This window comes from Lepidochelys kempii, chromosome 1, assembly GCF_965140285.1.
Source record: "Lepidochelys kempii isolate rLepKem1 chromosome 1, rLepKem1.hap1, whole genome shotgun sequence".
NCBI classification, from domain to species: Eukaryota; Metazoa; Chordata; order Testudines; family Cheloniidae; genus Lepidochelys; species Lepidochelys kempii.
The window spans coordinates 199,707,777-199,727,113 of NC_136380.1; the positions used below are offsets into that span (position 1 = coordinate 199,707,777).

General features: G+C 42.9%; 1 protein-coding gene across 4 annotated transcripts; it reads left to right on the plus strand.

Annotated features, from left to right (window-relative positions):
* Window positions 1–501: 501 nt before the first annotated feature.
* SFT2D2 (SFT2 domain containing 2) lies at window positions 502–18,920 on the plus strand. Of its 4 annotated transcripts, none has more exons than XM_073307982.2 (9): window positions 502–631; window positions 3,654–3,740; window positions 5,132–5,217; window positions 7,207–7,288; window positions 8,994–9,029; window positions 9,122–9,180; window positions 10,449–10,478; window positions 12,218–12,260; window positions 12,812–18,920. In XM_073307982.2, the coding sequence occupies exons 1-8, from the start codon at window positions 569–571 to the stop codon at window positions 12,255–12,257; spliced, it is 483 nt and encodes a 160-aa protein (XP_073164083.1). In that variant the 5' UTR covers window positions 502–568; the 3' UTR covers window positions 12,258–12,260; window positions 12,812–18,920. The 4 variants fall into 4 exon arrangements, with proteins under 4 accessions (XP_073164083.1, XP_073164092.1, XP_073164074.1 ...); XM_073307991.2 differs by having other exon boundaries at window positions 14,633–18,913; XM_073307973.1 differs by lacking the exon at window positions 12,812–18,920 and having other exon boundaries at window positions 12,218–12,417.
* Window positions 18,921–19,337: the final 417 nt, after the last annotated feature.

Here is a 19,337-nt window from a genome sequence, read left to right on the forward strand (position 1 = left end):
TGCTGCTTTTTTCGTTTGTGTTCTGTTTTTTGAGACTTTGGATTAGACTTCGGTCCCATTTCCCAGCATTTCTCCATAATGCTGATGTCTAGAAACTTTTTAAATGAAAGTTTAGATTCTCACAGTTCCAGGAGCTGGGACTTTAGGGAAAGCACTAAATCGTGGGAGCTTTGCCATAAAATCATGGGCTGGCAATGCTGTGTTGGAGGCTGCCCTGATTGGCACTGAGAGTGTGGAAAAGGAGTAACATGCCACCAGTGAAGGCTGATGCCTGGCTATGAGCTGCCTTGTGGCATAGACGTCATGTGCTACTGCCGTCTGGCAAAATCTTTCAGGAGAAAGGCCAATATGGACTACAGCTCCCAGCACGCACCGCGCGAGCGGGTCGGGACTACGTCTCCCACCACGCACTACGCCGGATTAGCCGCCGGGTTGGCTGGAAACCGGCGACTTCCTGCCCGCGGTGCGCGCTGGGAGTTGTAGTCCCGGGGGCGGGGCGGGCCGGGCCAGTCGTAAAGTAGTCGGGTCACGGAAGCGGGGGGCGGCGGCGGTGGCGGAGCCAGGCAGGATGGACAAGCTCAAGCGGGTGCTGAACGGGCAGGACGCGGAGGAGCAGGGCGGCCTGAGCGAGGTAACGAGCCCCCCCCCCCCCGCTCCCGCTGGCCAGGCTGCCGTGGCTTGTCCCGGTGCGGGCCCGCTCCGGGCCGGGCGGCTCGTGTCGGGGGCGGGGGGCAGAGTTTCAGGGCAAGCCCTGGAGCCGGGAGCGGTGCCCGGCCTGTCAGCGCCGCCCTCCCCCGGGGAGCGGGGCCGGGGCCGGGCATGGCGCGGCCGCTCCAGCTGCTGCCCGCTGGGCTGGGAAGCGAGTCCTCCCCGCCGCCGCTCCCTGGCGAGCTGGTAGGAGGACACGGGAGCTTTACAGGGTCTCTGTCCACCTCGTCCGCTGGTTCTCAGCCAGGGAGACCCGTCCCTCTCGGGGTGCGCAGCGGTCTGCCGGGGGTACATCACCTCCTCTAGGTATTTGCCTAGTTTAACAACAGGCTACGGAAAACGCACCAGCGAAGTCCGTACAAACACACATTTCGTACAGAGACTTGTTTATACGGCTCTGCATACGGCCGTGTAACGACCATATTCATATTCCAATCGATTTATAATTACTTGGTAAAACTGAGGAAGTGAGCAACTTTTCAGTAACCGTGTGCTGTGACCGTTTTCTATTTAAGGTCTGAGTTGGTAAATAAGTGGCTTTTAAGTGAGGTGAATCTTGAGGGTGTACAAATCAGATGCCTGAAAGGGATATAGTAGCCTGGAAAAGTTGAGCCACTGACCTAGGGTATGCCTTCATTTCAGTGTGACCTCGGGTTCAAGCCCAACTTCCCTTCTGGCCACGCAGACCTTGTGCTAACCAGGGTCCGAGCTCATATTGTAAACTCACGTTATCTGTGTTACCAATATCTTTAAACACTGGGTTTAAAGGGAAAGAGTTTTAGCCACCCAGTGTATCTCACTGTTTGTGGTCTTTGTTGACTCACTGAATTTCTTTCCTCTTAGACAGTTCCACCTTGGCATCTGGTTTTGTTTTCAGGTTCTGAGTGCTACATTGTTTGTTTGGGTTTCAAACGCTTTAGGGGAATGGTTATTTTTTGAAAAAAGAAACAAATAACCATTCCCCTAAGGCGTTTGAAACCCAAACAATGTAGCACTCAGAAGCTGAACACGTTTGGTTTGTTTTTACAAAAATAGCGTAAACCTTTTTGTTCTTGGATTTTATAAAAAAAACTACTTCCTGCAAAGCTTAAATCTTGAGCCAAATGTGATGCCATGCAACTTTTAAAATGTTCTATATGTGGAAAGGTGACTAAACTTCCTAGAAACTAGTCTGATGCCATGTATTTAAATGATTTCCAATTGAATGCATGAAAATGACTTCATAATCCCACCCAACTTCTTTCCCTCACCTTCATGCCATGTGTCTAAAACTAAGTACGCTCTAGTGTGTAAAGGGCTAACATGCTCAAGTATTCATAAATTCTAGAGTTCCGTAACTTTTTGCTGTTCGGTGTTTGGATGTTTGTGGGTGGGTAGGAAATATGTTGCAAGGACTTCACTCTGACTAGATGGATGAAATAGAAGCATTATAGTTCTGTTCCATGTAGATGAATGCAACATAGAAAACAGAGAACAGAAAACAAATTGTGGTGCTTTTTATAAACTGCTTTTTCTTTGAAAATTTGACTGGAATCTGCCTGATTTCACTTCCAGTGAATATAGAAATTAAGGGTGGGAGAGGGGAAATTGATAAATAATAACTGAGAATATGGCTACACGACAAGTACTGTAGTGTCACAGCTGTGGTGCTGTAACTTCACTGTTGCTATGTTGTAGTGTAGACACTTGTTACAGTGGTGGAACGAGTTTTTCCATCGTAGTAAATCCACCCCCACAAGAGGCAATAGCTAATTCTATGAAAGAATCTTCTGTCGACCTAGCAGCTTCTGCACCACAGCTTAGGTCGGCTTAACTACATTTCTCAGGTGTGTGAATTTTTTTGCACACCTGAGTGTGGTAGTTAAGTTGACTAAGTTTTAGGTGTAGGACCAGGCTTTAATGTGGAGGCGAAGAGTCTGTGCTCGCTGAGGTGGGTATGTGTCTGCTAAAAGAAGAACACGAAAGGTTAGATATGTAGGTACAAATATAGTGGAATGAACAGACTATATAGTATTGTGGCAAGCTATTCGCTTATTGTAGGTATCTAGGACTTGATAGGGGCCTCATTCTGTAGGTCAGGGGTGGCCAACCTGAGCCTGAGAAGGAGCCAGAATTTACCAATGTACGTTGCCAAAGAGCCACAGTAATACATCAGCAGTCCCCCCATCAGCTCCCTCGCAGCACCTCCCACTCACCCACCCGCCAATCAGCGCCTCCTTGCATCTCCTGATCAGCTGTTTTGTGGCATGCAGGAGGCTCTGGGAGTGAGGGCACCACAGGCTCAGGGGAGGGGGCGGGAAGGGGTATAGTGGGGGCAGGGCCTGTGGCAGAGCCAGGGGTTGAGCAGTGAGCGCCCCCCGGCACACTGGAAAGTTGGCACCTGTAGCTCCAGCGTCGGTGCCTATACAAGGAGCCGCATATTAACTTCTGAAGAGCCGCATGTGGCTCCAGAGCCACAGATTGGTTACCCCTGATGTAGGTAATAACATACTCTCATTTACTTCAGTGGGAATTCTGCTTGTAGTGTGGTTTCAAAACTGAGCTCTCTGTTAGTAGTATTGCTGTTGTATATGGATTCATTTTTCATTTATTTTGTGTTCTAGCGGAATATTTTTCAGATGCTGCTTAAGCTGCTGATGGAAATAGAGCTATAAAGTTTGTTTTGTTGGGACACAAATTGATGTGTTAAAATGGGTTCTCAGACTCGGGATCGTGACCCCTTGGGGTTGCACGGTTATTACTTTGGGGTCGCAAGCTGTCAGCCTCCACCCCAAATACTGCTTTGCCTCCAGTATTTATAATAGGGTTAAATATAAAAAAAATGTTTTTTAATTTATAAGGGGGATCACACTCAGAGGCTGGATGTGTGAAAGAGGTCACAAATACAAAAGTTTGAAAATCACTGTGTTAAAGGATATGTCTCTTTATTTGTTTTTGGCTTCCAGATCGTTGATACAACTTCATTAAGCTGGGGCACGAGAGTGAAAGGCTTCATCGCTTGTTTTGCCTTAGGAGTTCTGTGCTCTGTCCTGGTAAGTTCTTCTCTGTCTGTCCACTTCTGCTCTAGGAGGAGACTTGCGTTTTGAGCACTGCAGTTACTTTTTATAGCACCCCAAAGTGGATAACAAAATGATGTACAAACTGGCCCCAGTTCTGCCAGCTGCTTGGGACTTTGAGCAGGCATCTGGATTGGGAAGGGAACACTTGGAAATGCAGCTATAAAATTAAACTAAACATAAACTAAAAATCAAGAAGATGATCAGTCCACTCCTCTTTGATTTGTGGGGGACTGGGTGATGTGTGGATCAATATGCAGCTTGTATGGAATGTGATTCTCAAGTACCAAGAGGAATGATATGAGGTTGGCTACGTGGGATGGGACTGGTAAACTAGTGCTGGGGTTCAGGAAGGGAATCGGATTCAGGTCAGCCAGGAGGACTGAGCCAGGCAATACTAAGGATTCATCTACATAGGCAGATTGAAGGATTGTGTGGTAACATGATTTAATCAGTCTACAAAGGTCAGATCAAAATGTATTATAACAGAGTCAGAAGGAGCACTTTTGTAATGAACTCAGTTCAATGATCCTGACATGGTAAAACTTGCCTTGTAGATGGAACTACATCCTTTTATACTATATCCATGTATCGGATATTTCTACTTTTCTTTAAAGAATAAGATTTGCACAAGTATGGCAAAATTACCTATTTGTGCAGAAATTGATTTCAGTTTCGTCCCTGATGAAAGCAAAAAATTTCAAAACCCTTTTTATAAAAAAGGAAACTGGGTTCTATCAGCAAGTGTAATGTAATGCTCTGATCACTATAAAGAATGTGAACAAACACAAACCAACTTTTGTAACTGCCATTCAGGTTTGAGTTTTTTAGTGCTTCTTCACTGCTACTAAAAAACACTGTTTTGGGGCTATTTTTGTTGCAACGTGAAACAATTTTTATCCAGTCCGGTCTATAAAATCATGACTGGTGTAGATAAGGAAGCATTTACTACTTCTCATAACACAAGAACTAGGGGTCACCAAATGAAATTAATAGGCAGCAGGTTTAAAACAGATAAAAGGAAGTATTTCTTCACACAATGCACAGTCAGCCTGTGGAACTCCTTGCCAGAGGATGTTGTGAAGGCCAAGAGCATAACAAGGTTCAAAAAAGAACTAGATAAATTCATGGAGGATAGGTCCATCAGTGGCTATTAGCCAGGATGAGCAGGAATGGTGTCCCTAGCCTCTGTTTGCCAGAAGCTGGGAATGAGCGACAGGGGTGGATCACTTGATGATTACCTGTTCTGTTCATTCCCTCTGGGGCACCTGGCACTGGCTACTGTCAGAAGACAGGATACTGGGCTAGATTAACCTTTGGTCTGACCCAGTAGGGCCATTCTTATGTTCTCTTATCTTCCTTTTCAGGGTACTTGCCTGCTATGGGTGCCAAGGAAAGGACTAGTTCTCTTTGCAGTATTTTACACTCTGGGGAATATTGCATCCCTTGGAAGGTAACATTTCTGTAAAATAGCTACCTGATACAAAGGCAGAAAATAGGAACAGAATGAGAGTGTGTGAATGTACCCATGCTTGTCTGAGTGGTGGAAATGGTGGGATGTGAGGCTGAATGTTCACTTCTCTGTACAGATCTCTAAAATTCAGAAATAATAGAAGAGGAACAAACATGACTGATTTGAACAGTCCAGTTCTTGGGAAATGAAACCGTTTCAACTGGTATTTTGTATTTACTGTTTGGATCAAATATTGTCTGGATATACTTGCTAAAATAAGAGGAATGAAATCTCATCCTTCCTGCAGGGGTCAGGAAGACATCTACATAACTTATGTATTGTTTGGTGCATCATTGTGGTTTTCTACACTTTCCTCTGAACCATCAGCTATTAGTCCATGCTGGAGGCATATCTTTGTGTAGGTAGTCTCACTGGCCTCACAAGAGACCCTGGCTATCACTGTAAATAGCTTAATAAAGACCTCTTCTCAATGTGCAGTTGACATAAAAAAACAAACAAGATTTTAGAATATGTAAGGAATGGGGTGGCAAATAATATGGAGACTTGCTATAATGCCATTATATAAATCAAAGGGGCAGCCTTATCTGTAATGCTGTGTGCCATGGTGGTCACCCCATCTCGACTAGCTTATTACAGAACTCGAGCTATAAAGCTTGGTTTGTTAAGTTGGGACACGAGTTGATGTGTTCAAGGATATGTGGGCCCTTAATTTTTTTTTACCTGGACTTTGCAATCTGTATTATGTAAAGATTTATTTTTCATTTAAGAAGAGCTATGAGAATGATCAAAAGCATGGGAAAACTCATGTGGAAAGATTGCAAAGATTGGAATTCTTTGCCTTAGAAAGAAGATGAATAGAGGGAATGTGATACAAGTACTAAGTAACGAATTTTCTAGAAAGGTTAGCGCGGGAAAGCCTGTTCTCCTTGTCTTGTAACATAAGAATCAGAGGACACTCAAAATTAAAAGTTGGGAAATTCAAAGCCAATAAAAGGAAGTACTTTGTCATGCAGTGTGTAATTTGACTGTGTAACTCATTGCCACATGACTGTGAGGGAGGGGAGACTAGTGAGACTCCATCATTCCTGGCATGCAGTAGAATTAGGCATGCCAGTGGCTATGTGGTTGTCCTGGGTACATACCATCTGGCTGATCCTCACAGGAATACTCTACTTGGCTACTCCTCTCTCATCATCTGTGGCTGGCTTGGGATTGCTTTCTTCTCTCCCACCACTCCATCTCCTCCATTATACTGTATCTTGGGCTGCTCTTGACTGAAGCAATGGCAGCCTGTTATCAGCAACAAGAGGGAGGAGAGGAGTCACCTTAGCACCAGAGAGAAAATGGGTAAATAAGCTGGACATAACAAGCTAAGATTTAAAAAAAAAGTTAAATGAAAATTTGATCAATTTAATCTGAGCCTCACTGTTCTACAAAGTCAGCCGAGTCTGATGGCACTTTAAGACTGTATCTGGCGTGTTGGTAGGAAGTGAACTCATTGACTAGTCTGTGTAAATGCAGTCCAGGTACCTCAGGGATCACTTTCATCAAATCAGAATGGAGACCTGGGATGGGACCCGTTGACCTCCACCAAGCTTGTCCCTACACCCCTTCTGGAATGTTTGGTTTTAAACAGAGATGGAGGAGTCTAGATTACAAATGTCAGCACTTGCTTCTTCCCAAGACTTAGTCTGTTTGGTGCCCAGTTCTTGGTATGTAGCTTCTCCATTGTCAGTAGGATACTGATTTTTATTCTATAGTACTGCCTGGCTGTCTTTGCTATACAGACTGCACCAATCACCATAATAACATAGGCACTGGTATCTAGTATAGTAGTGGCCCTCTAGGACAGAATGTCAATTTATGACAGCACAGTAAGCATGCTTGATGAGGGCATCTTACAGTCGAATTTTATTGCTGTATGTAGATGTTTTACGTGTCTGTGTTATGTTGTTTTGCTTGTTACAGCACTGTTTTCCTTATGGGACCTATGAGACAATTGAAAAGAATGTTTGAGCCTACTCGTTTGATAGCTACTATTGTTATGCTAGTAAGTATCAAAGGATCTTGTTTTAACTAGTCTTAATTCAGTGCAAAATTCCAGAACAAAGTTGTCAATAGTGGTTTGATCTAGTTACATTCACAGTGCTGCTTTTATTGCCGTTCTTATAGCACTGGAGGTGTATATAGTTATAGAGAACACTGAAAAAGACAGGTCCCAAGTTCTGAAGAGCATAGCCTAAATCTGGGCAGTACAGTACGGGGGCAGTGGTTTAAGTGCATGAAGTAGTAGAATCATTATCACTGAGGGGATTGATAGGTGTTGCTGAAGAAGTTTTGGAGAAATCTGACGTGCATGTGCACACACACCCACACACCCACATGGGCAACATGAAAGAAGATGTGAAGGCAGGAGCGGGACTGGGAGTTATTTAGAAGAGGGTTTGGGATGAAGCAAGTGGAGATATAGGCAGACAGAAATGTAACATTAGAGTGTCAACCCTCTTATTTCTACTTACCCTAGCTGCTAGTTTCACTCCTTGGTAAAATGCTTGTAGGTGGAGTTTCATAACAAGGTACTTGGAGAATCTAGTCATCCTCAGGTGACTTACAGCTTCATGTATAATTGAATTTTTGTGGGAACTTTGCAGCTTAGCAGATCCCGAGAGGGTCTGCAGACCACAGGTTGAAAACCACTGTTCTATGCTAACGACAACCTTTTGTGGACCCCTTAGACACAGGTTGAAAACCACGGATCTAGGTGGTTACTGGCTGTAGGCTCTTTCAGCTTTGAAGCATCTCAACAAAGGGCTTGTCTTCACGTACAGCGGTGCAGCTGCAGCGCTTTAGTGATGATGCTCTTCCGTGGTGTATTTAATCCACCTCACCGAGAGGCGGTAGCTCTGTCGACTGGAGAAGCTCTCCCATCTACATAGCGCCATCTACACGGAGGATTAGGTCAGAATAACTACATCACTCGGGTGTGGATTTTTTTACACCCCTGAGCCAACATAGTTATACTGATTGGCCAGGTCTACACTCCAGACCTATAAGTGAAAGTGTTGACCTTCAGCTGTAAATTTAAGGAGTCTAGCAAAAAGCCCCTCCAGAAGTGTCATAACTGTGCAGCTCCTATTTTTATAGTCAATGTGGGTTGTAGGCATTACAGATGCCTGAAGTGGGTGGATCATGCCTACACTCAGGCCTTGGAATGCTTTAAAATAAATAAATAAAGTAGTAGCTAAAAAGTACCTGAACATTTTTCATAGTCTCAATTGATATGAACTGGGTAGCGGTTGATACCCCAGGGCTGCTGTTTTAGTGATTTCAACAGGAAACAGATTCATGGCATGTTTAGAGACAGGCAAATCAGAGCTGCAGCCAGAGACCGAGAGGAGCTGGAAAGCTCTATATTTCTATTTAGATAAGAAAGTGAAGTAGCGTACCTGAATGTGTATACTAACTAATAAAACTGGCCTGGGGAAAAAGTAGGAACCTACAGAAATTGCCACAAGCTGTGGAAGCCTTCTGCTGTTCCTTGACTGCAGCTGTGATCTTCCTTTTGTGATGTTCACCAGCTTGCTGCTTTATTTCATATTTAGAAATAGTATAGATAGGGCATTTTAAATAGCAATTTTTACATTGGATCAGGTAAAATATTGCATTTCCCTTCGGTCTTCCTTTATATTTGCAAAAAATATATTTTAATTGTGGAGTAGTCTCTATTTTAACTGACATGCTGTGTTCTCTTCTAGTTGTGTCTCATACTAACATTGTGCTCTGCCTTCTGGGTGAGTATTTGGATCTTATATATAGCCAGTGCACACTAATAAATATATATGCTCATTATTTGATTGCATTATTGTCTGTTTTCTTCTTTCAGTGGCACAACAAGGGACTTGCTCTCATCTTCTGCATTTTGCAATTTTTTGCCTTGGCATGGTAGGTAACTTTTCCCCCCTCCCCCTAATAGGGAGGGTGTAGCATCTGAATTCAATGGGTATGCTATGCTAAACTTTTCTAGGAGATGGATTCTGAGTTATAGCCAAGGGGGCACCAGCCATCTGTAGCAGACCCTTTTCCCCAGGCACTGCAACTGTAATCTTGGCCTTGTGCAGAGGGGAGGTTCTGGAGAGGGGTGGGAGAGTGTGAGCCTGCACCACAATAGCAGCTCCCGGGCCTGGCTGCGGCTTCAGGCATTTCAACCTGGCACAGAGAGGGCTGCAGCATCACTTGGGTTTGGCACCATTGGTTTGATGATTTTCTGTGGGTGCAGTTTAACCCATGAACCCGTGCTAAAGCTGCCTCTGCTCTCTTCCCCCTCCCCCCCAAAGTAACCTGGATTAAATCTAGCTTTTGTTGATAGATTGTCAGAGGACTGTGAAGTTGTACGAATTATGGTAGGGGAGTTCTCCCTTTCCTCTAGCCACCCAAACATGAACCACCTAGCCAAATTAATCCTAATGACCTGATCTTCATGAGTGACGTCCTACAAGGCGTTTGAGATCAGATGGCTTGTCCCTGCTCTCTGCTCCAGAGTTCTGCTTGGAATGGGCTGGGGGCAGAGCACTTCTACTGCAGAGTCTCTCTCAGTGGGACTCCCTCCCAGAGTTTCTCTTGCTCTTTTTGGAACCAGCAGCAAGGTTCCCTTGTTTGCCTTTGCCCATTCAGTCCTCCCTTTTACACTAGATTTTCCCTTTCTGGATTACATTGTTCTTGACTGTTCTCTTTACTTTGTGTGGTTTAGATCAGGATTGCTTAGGGCCAGATTCCTTTTCATTATTATAACTTTTGTACAGCTTCCCAGGTCATTGCTACAGATGCTGTGGAAATAGAAGGTTGACTAGGTGTCCTTATCCAAGTCACCCAGTACATCACTAGCCAGATGACTGATCCTACTTGCCCCAGGGCTTGGTGCATGTAGGGTTTCAGAAAGAGGAGGATTATTGTTAATAAACATTTTTATAGCGAGCCATAGCTTTGCTGTGGCGCTTTATGGATTCAACAGAGTTGTTTTCAGGAGGATGGCTGAGGAGGAGCTTGCGTGCCTTTCCACTACCTGAACTGGCGTTTTGTCTTTGTGTTCACTGAGACACTTCTGTCTCTGTTTCAGTGTGGTGTGGGGAGGAGTTGTTGCTTTTGTGTATGACTCTAATGTAATCTGAAGTTAATGGTAACTCAGTTTTTTTAATATTCTCTTCCTCTCTTAGGTACAGCATTTCTTTCATACCATTTGCAAGGTAAGCTTGATTTTTCCTTATTATATTAGTGAATATCTATTAAACTCTATCTTACAGTTAACTCCCCCATAAACTGTATGACTTTAAAATGGTTGTGCTGCCATTTTTTCTGAATGACCTTAGAGTTGATTACAAACTAAACACCTAAGAATTTTTCACCTGTGACTGAAATGCAGCTGTTTCTGGGGTGGGACATGGCAGCCGGGGGTTAGGAGTTCTTACCATCCCCCCTTTTCTCTTCTCCCCTCCTCCCAGTAAACTTTTCAGGAAACATCAGCGTCCCAGCGAGTTGGCTGGCTTTTTTTGCTGAAACTCACCCACTACTTTTTTCAAATGTTGCATGCACTGAAAGGCACACTGCATTTGGAGGCATGTAACCTATAAAGTGCACGAGACTGTATGAATATTCTGTGAAATAAATCTCTCAAGTTATTAAACTCCCCCATATTCCTGAACACTGCTGCCCTTCAGAAGGTTGGTGACAAGCTTGTCCTGTCAGTTGCCAGATCCCCTCTGACAAACTTGGTGGTTTTCACACCTGCAAAAATCATCCCATGCTGCCAAATGAAATGTTACTTGAGGGAGATGTCCTTTGTTCTCTGACTTGCAGAGGTGTTAACTACCCGCTTCGCCTTGAATGATCTCTTGCAACATGTCCTAGCTCCTATGCTTACTAATCTGTTCCCCCTTGTACTTAGGGCCCGTCTACCCTTAAAACGCAGCTTCGGGGAAGGGGTTGGAATGGGGGCAGGGAAGGGGTGGGAAGAGGCAGGGCAGGGGCGGGGTCTCATTGAAAGGATGGAGTGGGGGTGGGGTTGGGGGGCAGCGATGGGGGGTGTCAGTGATACGGCCCTCGGGCCAGTGCACTAGTCCTCATGTGGCCCTCGTGGTCATTTGAGTTTGAGACCCCTGCTCTAAGCCAATGGGAGAGAGCTCTCCCATTGGTGTAGTTAATCTACCTTCCCGAGAGGCAATAGCTTTGTTGGCAGGAGAAGCTCTCCTGTCGATCTAACCCCCTGTGTAGAAAGCGCTAGGTCGGTGGATTTTTCGCACCCCTGAGCGACATAGGTATACCTATCTAAGTCTCTTGTGCAGACCTGGCCTTAATCTTAGTGAACTAAAGCCATTTTACCCCTGAATGAGAGCATCCATACAGGTGTTTAGCATGTTTTAATTCCTATGCATTTACTTCACACCTTTTGTTGATTTGCCATAACTTTACTGAGTGTTCCAAAGTAGACAAGTCCTTAGCCATGTGGTACATAGTCTGCAATGGAATCCTAAGAACTTCCTTTTGAAAACGTAAGCAATAACCCAAAATACTACAGATGAGCAATGGAACTAAACTAGCTGCCCTGTGGGAACCTTAATTTAGATTTTCATGTATGCATTTAAGATTTCCTTTAATACTTTTTTTAGAATGTATGCATAACAAACATCTGTGTCCAATTCTGGCATCCTCTCTTTTTCCCACTTTCCCACTCCTCCCCGCTGCCCCCCATAGACAAGTACATAGGTGCATCTCTCATTTAAACGAAACTTAAAGTTGTCTCCACTATGCAACCTGTGTGATATGTACATACACCTATGTAATGCAGAGCGAATGCTGCAGCCTTACATATGGAAATGTACACTGTGCAGGAATAAATGTCTAAGTCTTCAAGCAGCATATCTTGATTACTGCAATGAAATATTTGGGGAAGCAGCCCAGTCATGTCAGTATTTCTCTCTCTCCACAGGGATGCTGTGAAGAAATGCTTTACTGTTTGTCTGTCATAACAGGTATATGTGCTGTTTTGTGACATTCTAGGAAGTACAGTGGAATTATGCTAACTGTTTTGTATGTACCTTCCTACTTGTGTCTTAAATATATGCCTTGCAGCTTGTAGTGGGAGGCTTGTATTAAAATCCAGCATATCTGGTTACTTGTGAACAATGATAGTCAGTCAGAATAATGAAGTGGTGCTTTCTGTAACATTTAGCCCAGCTGGACTGACGTCTAGAATTCAGTTTTGTTGTTTTAGATAAGTTACACAAATCATGCAGAGTGAAACAGAAATAACATTTAAAGACACACTGTTAGCCTAAAAATAATAGAGCAGATCCTCCACTGGTGTAAAACAGCACAGCTCGATTGTCTTCAATGGAATTATGCCAGTCTACACCAGCTGAGATCTGTTGCATAGTAAGACCCCAAGGCTGCACTTTCTGACCTCCTCCTAGCTTTGAAATAACTTTTAAAACCCTAATGTCTCACCATTTAGATTTGTTTAATTTTTTCACTGGACAGTGAAACTCCCCTGATCTGTTCTTTCTTTCTGGCTCTCTTGCAGGAGCTCAGTGCTGCATGGTGGGATTTATAACACTACCAGGGAAGGTTTCAGTCTAAACGGGAAAACTATTTTGTCTGAATATTTTTGAAAGTTTCATTTCTTTACCCAACTACTAAAGTTTGGGTTTAAACTACTGACAGTGTCTCTGTAAAATAACTCAAAAAGAGCATTGATCACCACTGGAAAAGTGCTAGGAATTCAGTGCAACCAAGATAAATTAAGAGGCCCTTTACCTGCTACTGACCTGATTTCTGCAACTTGCCTGCAGCAGCTAGCAGTATTGCAGGGCAGGGAGGTGCATTTCTCACGTCAGGATAGATACCCATCCTGTTCCCAGCTGTATTATGGGAGAGAAACAGAAACTAGGACTTGGTAGGTAAGCAAGGGAAAAACTGAGCTTCAGTTAATTTTCTGGGCACAGATTCTATCGGAGATTCTTTCTAAATGGTCATTGTGTTTTACTTAAAAGTAGGAAAGCATTTCTATACACCCTTTAAAATAAAAAATCCTCTGCAGAGGGTGACAGAATTAGTGTTAGGAAAGGAAGAGACACTGTTCTTCTGACTTACCGCTCTCATCGGTTCATACCATTTCTCACTTCTCTGCACAAAGGTGAGAGATCATTTAAATCCCCCTGTGGTTCAAATATCACGCTGTGGAGCAGAAGAACTGCAGAAGCATATGCTCTTCAAGAGTCTATATTCTGAAAAGAGTGATAGCGATAGCAAGTACAGCTTACTAAGGAAATGTATGCAGGATTAAACTGCCAACTTTGAACAAATTATACCTAGTGGCTGGGATTTTTATGATGCCAACAAGTTCCAAGACCACTTTAACATCCCCTTTTTCTGAATCCTTAGCCAAATTCTTGTGTGAGCTCAACACAGAGTCATCCGGCTCCAAGTTGTACAGTGGCTCATTGGCAAACTTGGTATAAGTTAAGCACTTGGACACTCTTATCGTGTGTGGGACACTGCTTCACCACTTCATATCTCCTTTTAATGCATCCTTACCTTACTGGTACAAAGGCTTATCTTTCACATTATGGGCTGGGACCAAGGTCTGGGAAGATGATGATCAGTGAGGCTTTGTAGATGTGTGTTTGCAAAATCTTGGTGTTTTTTGCAGGGCTCATCCTTTGTTCTTTAAGGCCCTGCCTGCCCCCCAAATACCACATCAGGGAGCCTGGTCACCACCTGTAACCTAGGGGCAAACATGGTTCTGATTTGTAGCATAGCTAGGACCTTACCCATAGTTCATAATCAAACAAGGCTAGCAACAAAACAGTGTGTCAGTCTCACAGTTTCATGGCATCCAGAAAAGTTATTAGAATCTGAGAAGGAGCTATTTAAAAAACAAAAACCCAACCATTGTGTCCTTCTGTTGTTCGAGATAGTTTAGTGCATTCCATTTTCACAGGATCCTTTTCAAAGCCCATCATCCAGTTTAACAGGGTATCTATGGGGTTCTTGTGGCTAAAGTTACTTTCTTAGAAATCCATTAGGAATAGAACAGACCTTAAAAATATGCCCCAGTTATGCTTGGAAGTATGGGAGAGCTATAGAGAACAGGTTCCTCCATAAAATAGTCTGTGTTTGTGAATGAAAAGGAATGGGGAATTAACATTCAAATTAATATGCTGACGCCATTATTTTTCCACGCTTCTTCCTTGAAAGAAAGGAGTAGTATAGGACCCAAGAGACACTTTCCTGTTTGTACCCCCCATGGTTTTTAAAATCAGATGTCATGATACCTTAAAGCAGTAGCCTCCCTGGGCCACCTAGGTTTTAACAGATAGCATTCATCTCTCTCCTTTCCCAGGAATACAGGCTCTGCAGCCTGGGCAGACGCCCTGATCTGTTGTCTTATTCTGTGCTCCAGTCCTGTTGGGTGGAGACTGTGGAATATTCCTCTAACAACCACCTTGCTGCCATCTTCTGTCTGCACACCAGCTCTCCAGGGGTCCTGGCCACAAGATATTACTGAACTATTCCACTTCCACCATGAAAACAATTCTGGCTTCAGCTCTATGCTACTAAAGTCCTGAAGCTGCTGTACTACCACCTGAGCTCTAGATCCTAGGGACTGGAGGGGTGAGACTGCTGACTTTTCCAGCCATAGCAGCCTTCCACTTTGAGCCAGAATCTATACACGACTGTAACCTCTGACTGTCTGTGGCCTCTAGTTACTGTGCAGTATGTTGCTGAGCAGGCAGCCTCTCAGGGTTGATGCAGACTCCCTTAGGCACCGAGAGAGGCAGCAGCAGACACTCATGAAATATCCCTCATCGGATGGCAAGTGTAATCATCTAGGCTCAATTCAGTTAGGATCCCCACTCCCAAATCATCTGCAAGTGGAGAGCTTGGGGAAAACTAGGGACAATTGCCCCATTCACATTGTTGCCTGTTGCTCTTGAAGCTGCTGCTTGACTAGTCGTTTTGTAACTCTGTTAGAATACCACGTTCCCCCCTTTGGAGCTGATGAAATCCCACTTTTTGCATGATTTGCGGACAGGTGGACACCAGTCACAGTCCAGCAACTGAGTTTTCTCTGGGGAGATGATTCTCATTTGCTTTCAGGCTGCAATAAAGCCTAACTCTGCTTACACACATACAAAAGCCTTGTCCGTCTCTCACAAATGTATCACATTTGGTTTAGGCAGTTTGGCTTCCTTTGGCTTCTTTGTTGTTACAGCTGCTTCTGAGCTCTGATTTCCAGGGAGCTGCCTTTTTTAATATGGGCCCCTGGTTTATTATGCCTCCTTAAGGCTGTGTGATTTTGTGGTTCAAGCAGAAAGCTGGGAGTTTTTTCCTGACTAGGACAAGTCCCTTAACCTGTGTGCCTCAGTGTAACTGGGAACTGAGCTACCTCCCAGTCTGTATCCTGCCAAAGGATCCTATCCAGGTTTTTTGTAAGTGTCTTTGCAATGTTTACAAAATGCCTCTGTAAGAGGCAATTAGAAAATCTATCCCTCAATGCCTTGCTCAAGCCCAAGTTTATTTTAGCACTAGCTTCCCTGTGGGAATTCTCGGAAAGCTCTATGTAAGTAGCATATGCTTCCTTTCCCGAAAAAGTGCTGTTAACCAAGTCCATCACTGTAGGAGCTTAAGCAATTAAATCCTGCAGTGCTGGATTGCTTGTTCCTCTACTTCAGATCACTCCTTTCTTGACCTTCACTGCCTTCGTAAAGGGCTAGCACTTGTACTGGAATGTTGCACCAGAGCACACGGCTTTCTAACCCAATCAGGATCACCAGAATCAAACCTCAGTTTTATACACTGGATAGAACTTTTGTATCTGCATGTTAGCTATTTAGAACCGTTCTGCTAACTTTTTGGCAGAATGGCTGATTTTTATAAATAGGGAATTTAGGGTTTGGAGCTGTACAGTAATTTGTTGCCAGCACACAGATTGTCTGGGTGTCTTAAATTTCAGATCCACAAGCTAATTATTTTAAATGCCGAGTTCCAGCCCTGCAGCTCTTGAATCAATAAGTTTAGTAAACTGTATTTCATGTAAGGTTGTTGAATGTCCTTAATGGAGGTAGGAGAGGGGGACACAGAACTTTGAAAGAAAAAGGAGGGCAGAGGGAATGGAGGCATAGTAAGCACTTGAGTGACAGCAGTGTTCATATTAGCCTCTGGCATTGCAAAAATTTTCCATGAATGAATCATACTCTTTTGGTTGGGGGCTAACTGGGTAGGAAAGACTCCACCCACACGATCTCCAATATGAGAAACACTCAGGTTTGTGGGTTCACCTCCAAATGGCTTTGCCTAATAAATCCACTTCATTCTACTGAAACAAAGGCTTGTGACTTCTACTTACTTACTTACTTAATCTCTGTTCAAATTGCTGCTATGTTTGATTGCAACTGAATACTTGCCTTGTTACTGAAATATGTTGCATTCCCATATTTGTGCCTGTAATTAACCTGTCCTACTTGTATGCCTGCGTATTACAGTAGCCACTGTATTCTACCTGCCTTGCATACACACCTCATCCACTACGGTATCAAACAACATAATACTGTAGTTAATGTGGAAATAATGAAACTGGACAGTCGAATACATTCCATGTGAACACTCTTGCACTGAAAAGGCAGTTTTTTTTGTTTGTAAAACAAGCTTCCTTGTGTTTTCTGTTCTGATGGGTGGTTTATTGATGGGTAGGTGCGTGTCTTAAAGCCACCAGATTCCGGCATGCAATTCCTCACATTCAAAATCTTTCTGCTGAGTGCACAGTATGTCAAAAACACACAGAAAATAGTATTTCTTTCATTAAAAAAAATTAAAAATCTTGTGTTGGATCTCAAAGTTGCTTCCCCTTGCCAAGCTCCTTCCTAATTTTACAGAGCGCACAACCACAAGGGCTGAGATTTTCAAAGAAGCTGAAGGGACGTGGGTATCAAACTCAGTGGGATTCGTGTATTTAGCTCCCTTAGGCAGGCTTGAAAGTCTCAGACCAGCTTGTCTTTCATTTGCTGAAGCTGCAGTACATGTTAATGCAATGCTACTTTAACCAAAAAGGGCCTTAAAATGCAATTCTAGCCTGGAAAATAACTTTAAAAAAAAAAAAACAAGCAAACAAGAAGCCTGACTTGTCAGATTTGGTAGGAACAGAAATTAGAGAAATCTTTTCACTTGTAAAGAAACCACATTAGTTCTGGAGTGTCTGGGGCACATTAAATATGAAAGCCTATATGCAATGTGTAATCACTCTTCTGAGTAGAACCTGACTTTAATGACACATAATAAAGTGCACTTTGACTACTGACACTGCCAGAGGCTTTTTTAATGACAGCATTTTAGAAAAAGAAACAAAATATCCAATCTTGTTAGTAATTTTATTACGATTGAATATTAAAGACGAGTTGGATGGGCAATCTTGAATCCCAAGGAAGTGTGTTTTATACTCTGATACAGAAAATATCTTGTGACAATTCGTTTTCAAATTTCACATGATGTCGCAATGGATGTTCCTGGAGAATACAGCAAAGTTGCCAGAACTCTGTGCAGCATCCTGGGGCAGGTTTCATTCAGGGAATTGAAGCACTGTGCCAAATTTGTATAAATTGGGAGCAGATTGTATCTATCTTATCTTTAATGCAGATGTATGACCCACTGTTTCCAGCTTACAGTTTGCTATGGTCCACATTTTTCTATTAAAAATGGTGGCCATAAACTGCATTGTAGAACTCGGGGAGGGGAGACGCATTTGGCCAGCCTTCGTGTACTGGGAGATGACACTTGTATGTGATTGCAATCCTTCATTTTAACCAGTTTAATTTCTAAAAATAGTTTGCAGTCAGTTCAGTTGCCTTATTTTCATTGTTAATGCCTCCTTTTCAGGATCACCACCATTAGTATCTATAATCTTGTTATAGGTTCTAAAAACTATTTAGTGTAAAAAAAAAAAAAAATACATATATATGCTTTTGTCTTAATTGCAAATGCGTACATGTTAAGACCATAGTAAATCTTAACCAGATTGTGAGGGGAAGCACAGCCGCTAAATATGGGGGTATTCCATTTTTAAAATCTTGTGCCGAGCTTTGAAATGTAATGTGGTGATTTTTTTAAAAATAGCTTTATCAACTGAGGGATTTTTGTAAAACAAACATTTTGTGAAATTCTCCACTACAATGACTGTTTGTTTTGTATTATAAGCTGCTTCTGGACCTTTTATATATATCCTGGTTGCTTTGTCTGACTTTGTAATTGTTCAGTAAACGTTTTTTAACTTATTGCAAAACATTTTCTGTAATGAAGCTAGATCCTAAGACATGTGAACATCATTGTTTTTCAATAAAGTTGACACTGCAGTAAATGATCTGTTGCTTCTCAATCGCTTTTAATTTTTAATTTAAATGATGCAGAATTTTCAGGTGAAACTGAAGTGAAGTTAAGTAGTCCATAAAAAATAGAATAGTACAAAAGGGCTTCTTTTATTTTAAATTCAGCTGGTTGTGTGTGTGTGCGTGTGAGAGAGAGAGAGAAAAATAGGGGAAGATCGGGTGAGGAGCTATAGTGTGAATATAGAACTGGGAGCCAGGAACTCTTGGTCTAATTCTGTCTCTGATCTTGGTCAAGTCCCTTGATCAAAAAAATCAGAGACAGTTTTTGAAAATGTTGGTATGCCCTCTTTTTTTGGGCTGCTTGTAGTTACTCATGCTTCCAAATAATTGTATACAATTCTTTAGAATAAAAGGAACATTTACATGTCTGGTCACACCCATAATGTGCTAGGCTCTATTCTATATAGGTTCTTATACTGCATACTGTAGTATGAGTGCCTTTCAGTAGTGTATTAAGCAACATGGCTAATATCTGTTGTGTGTGTTCTCTTATCTCCCCAGGCGGAGAATTGTGTGCAGGAAAGTGTTTTGTTTATGTTGACTAATATATGCCAGCTACCGTATCTGTGTATTCTGATATTATGTGCAACATATATTCCAAGCATTTAAGTATATATATTAAGCATTCATATAGAAGTTATCAAGGCCAAATTGGCCTGTACCTTTTTT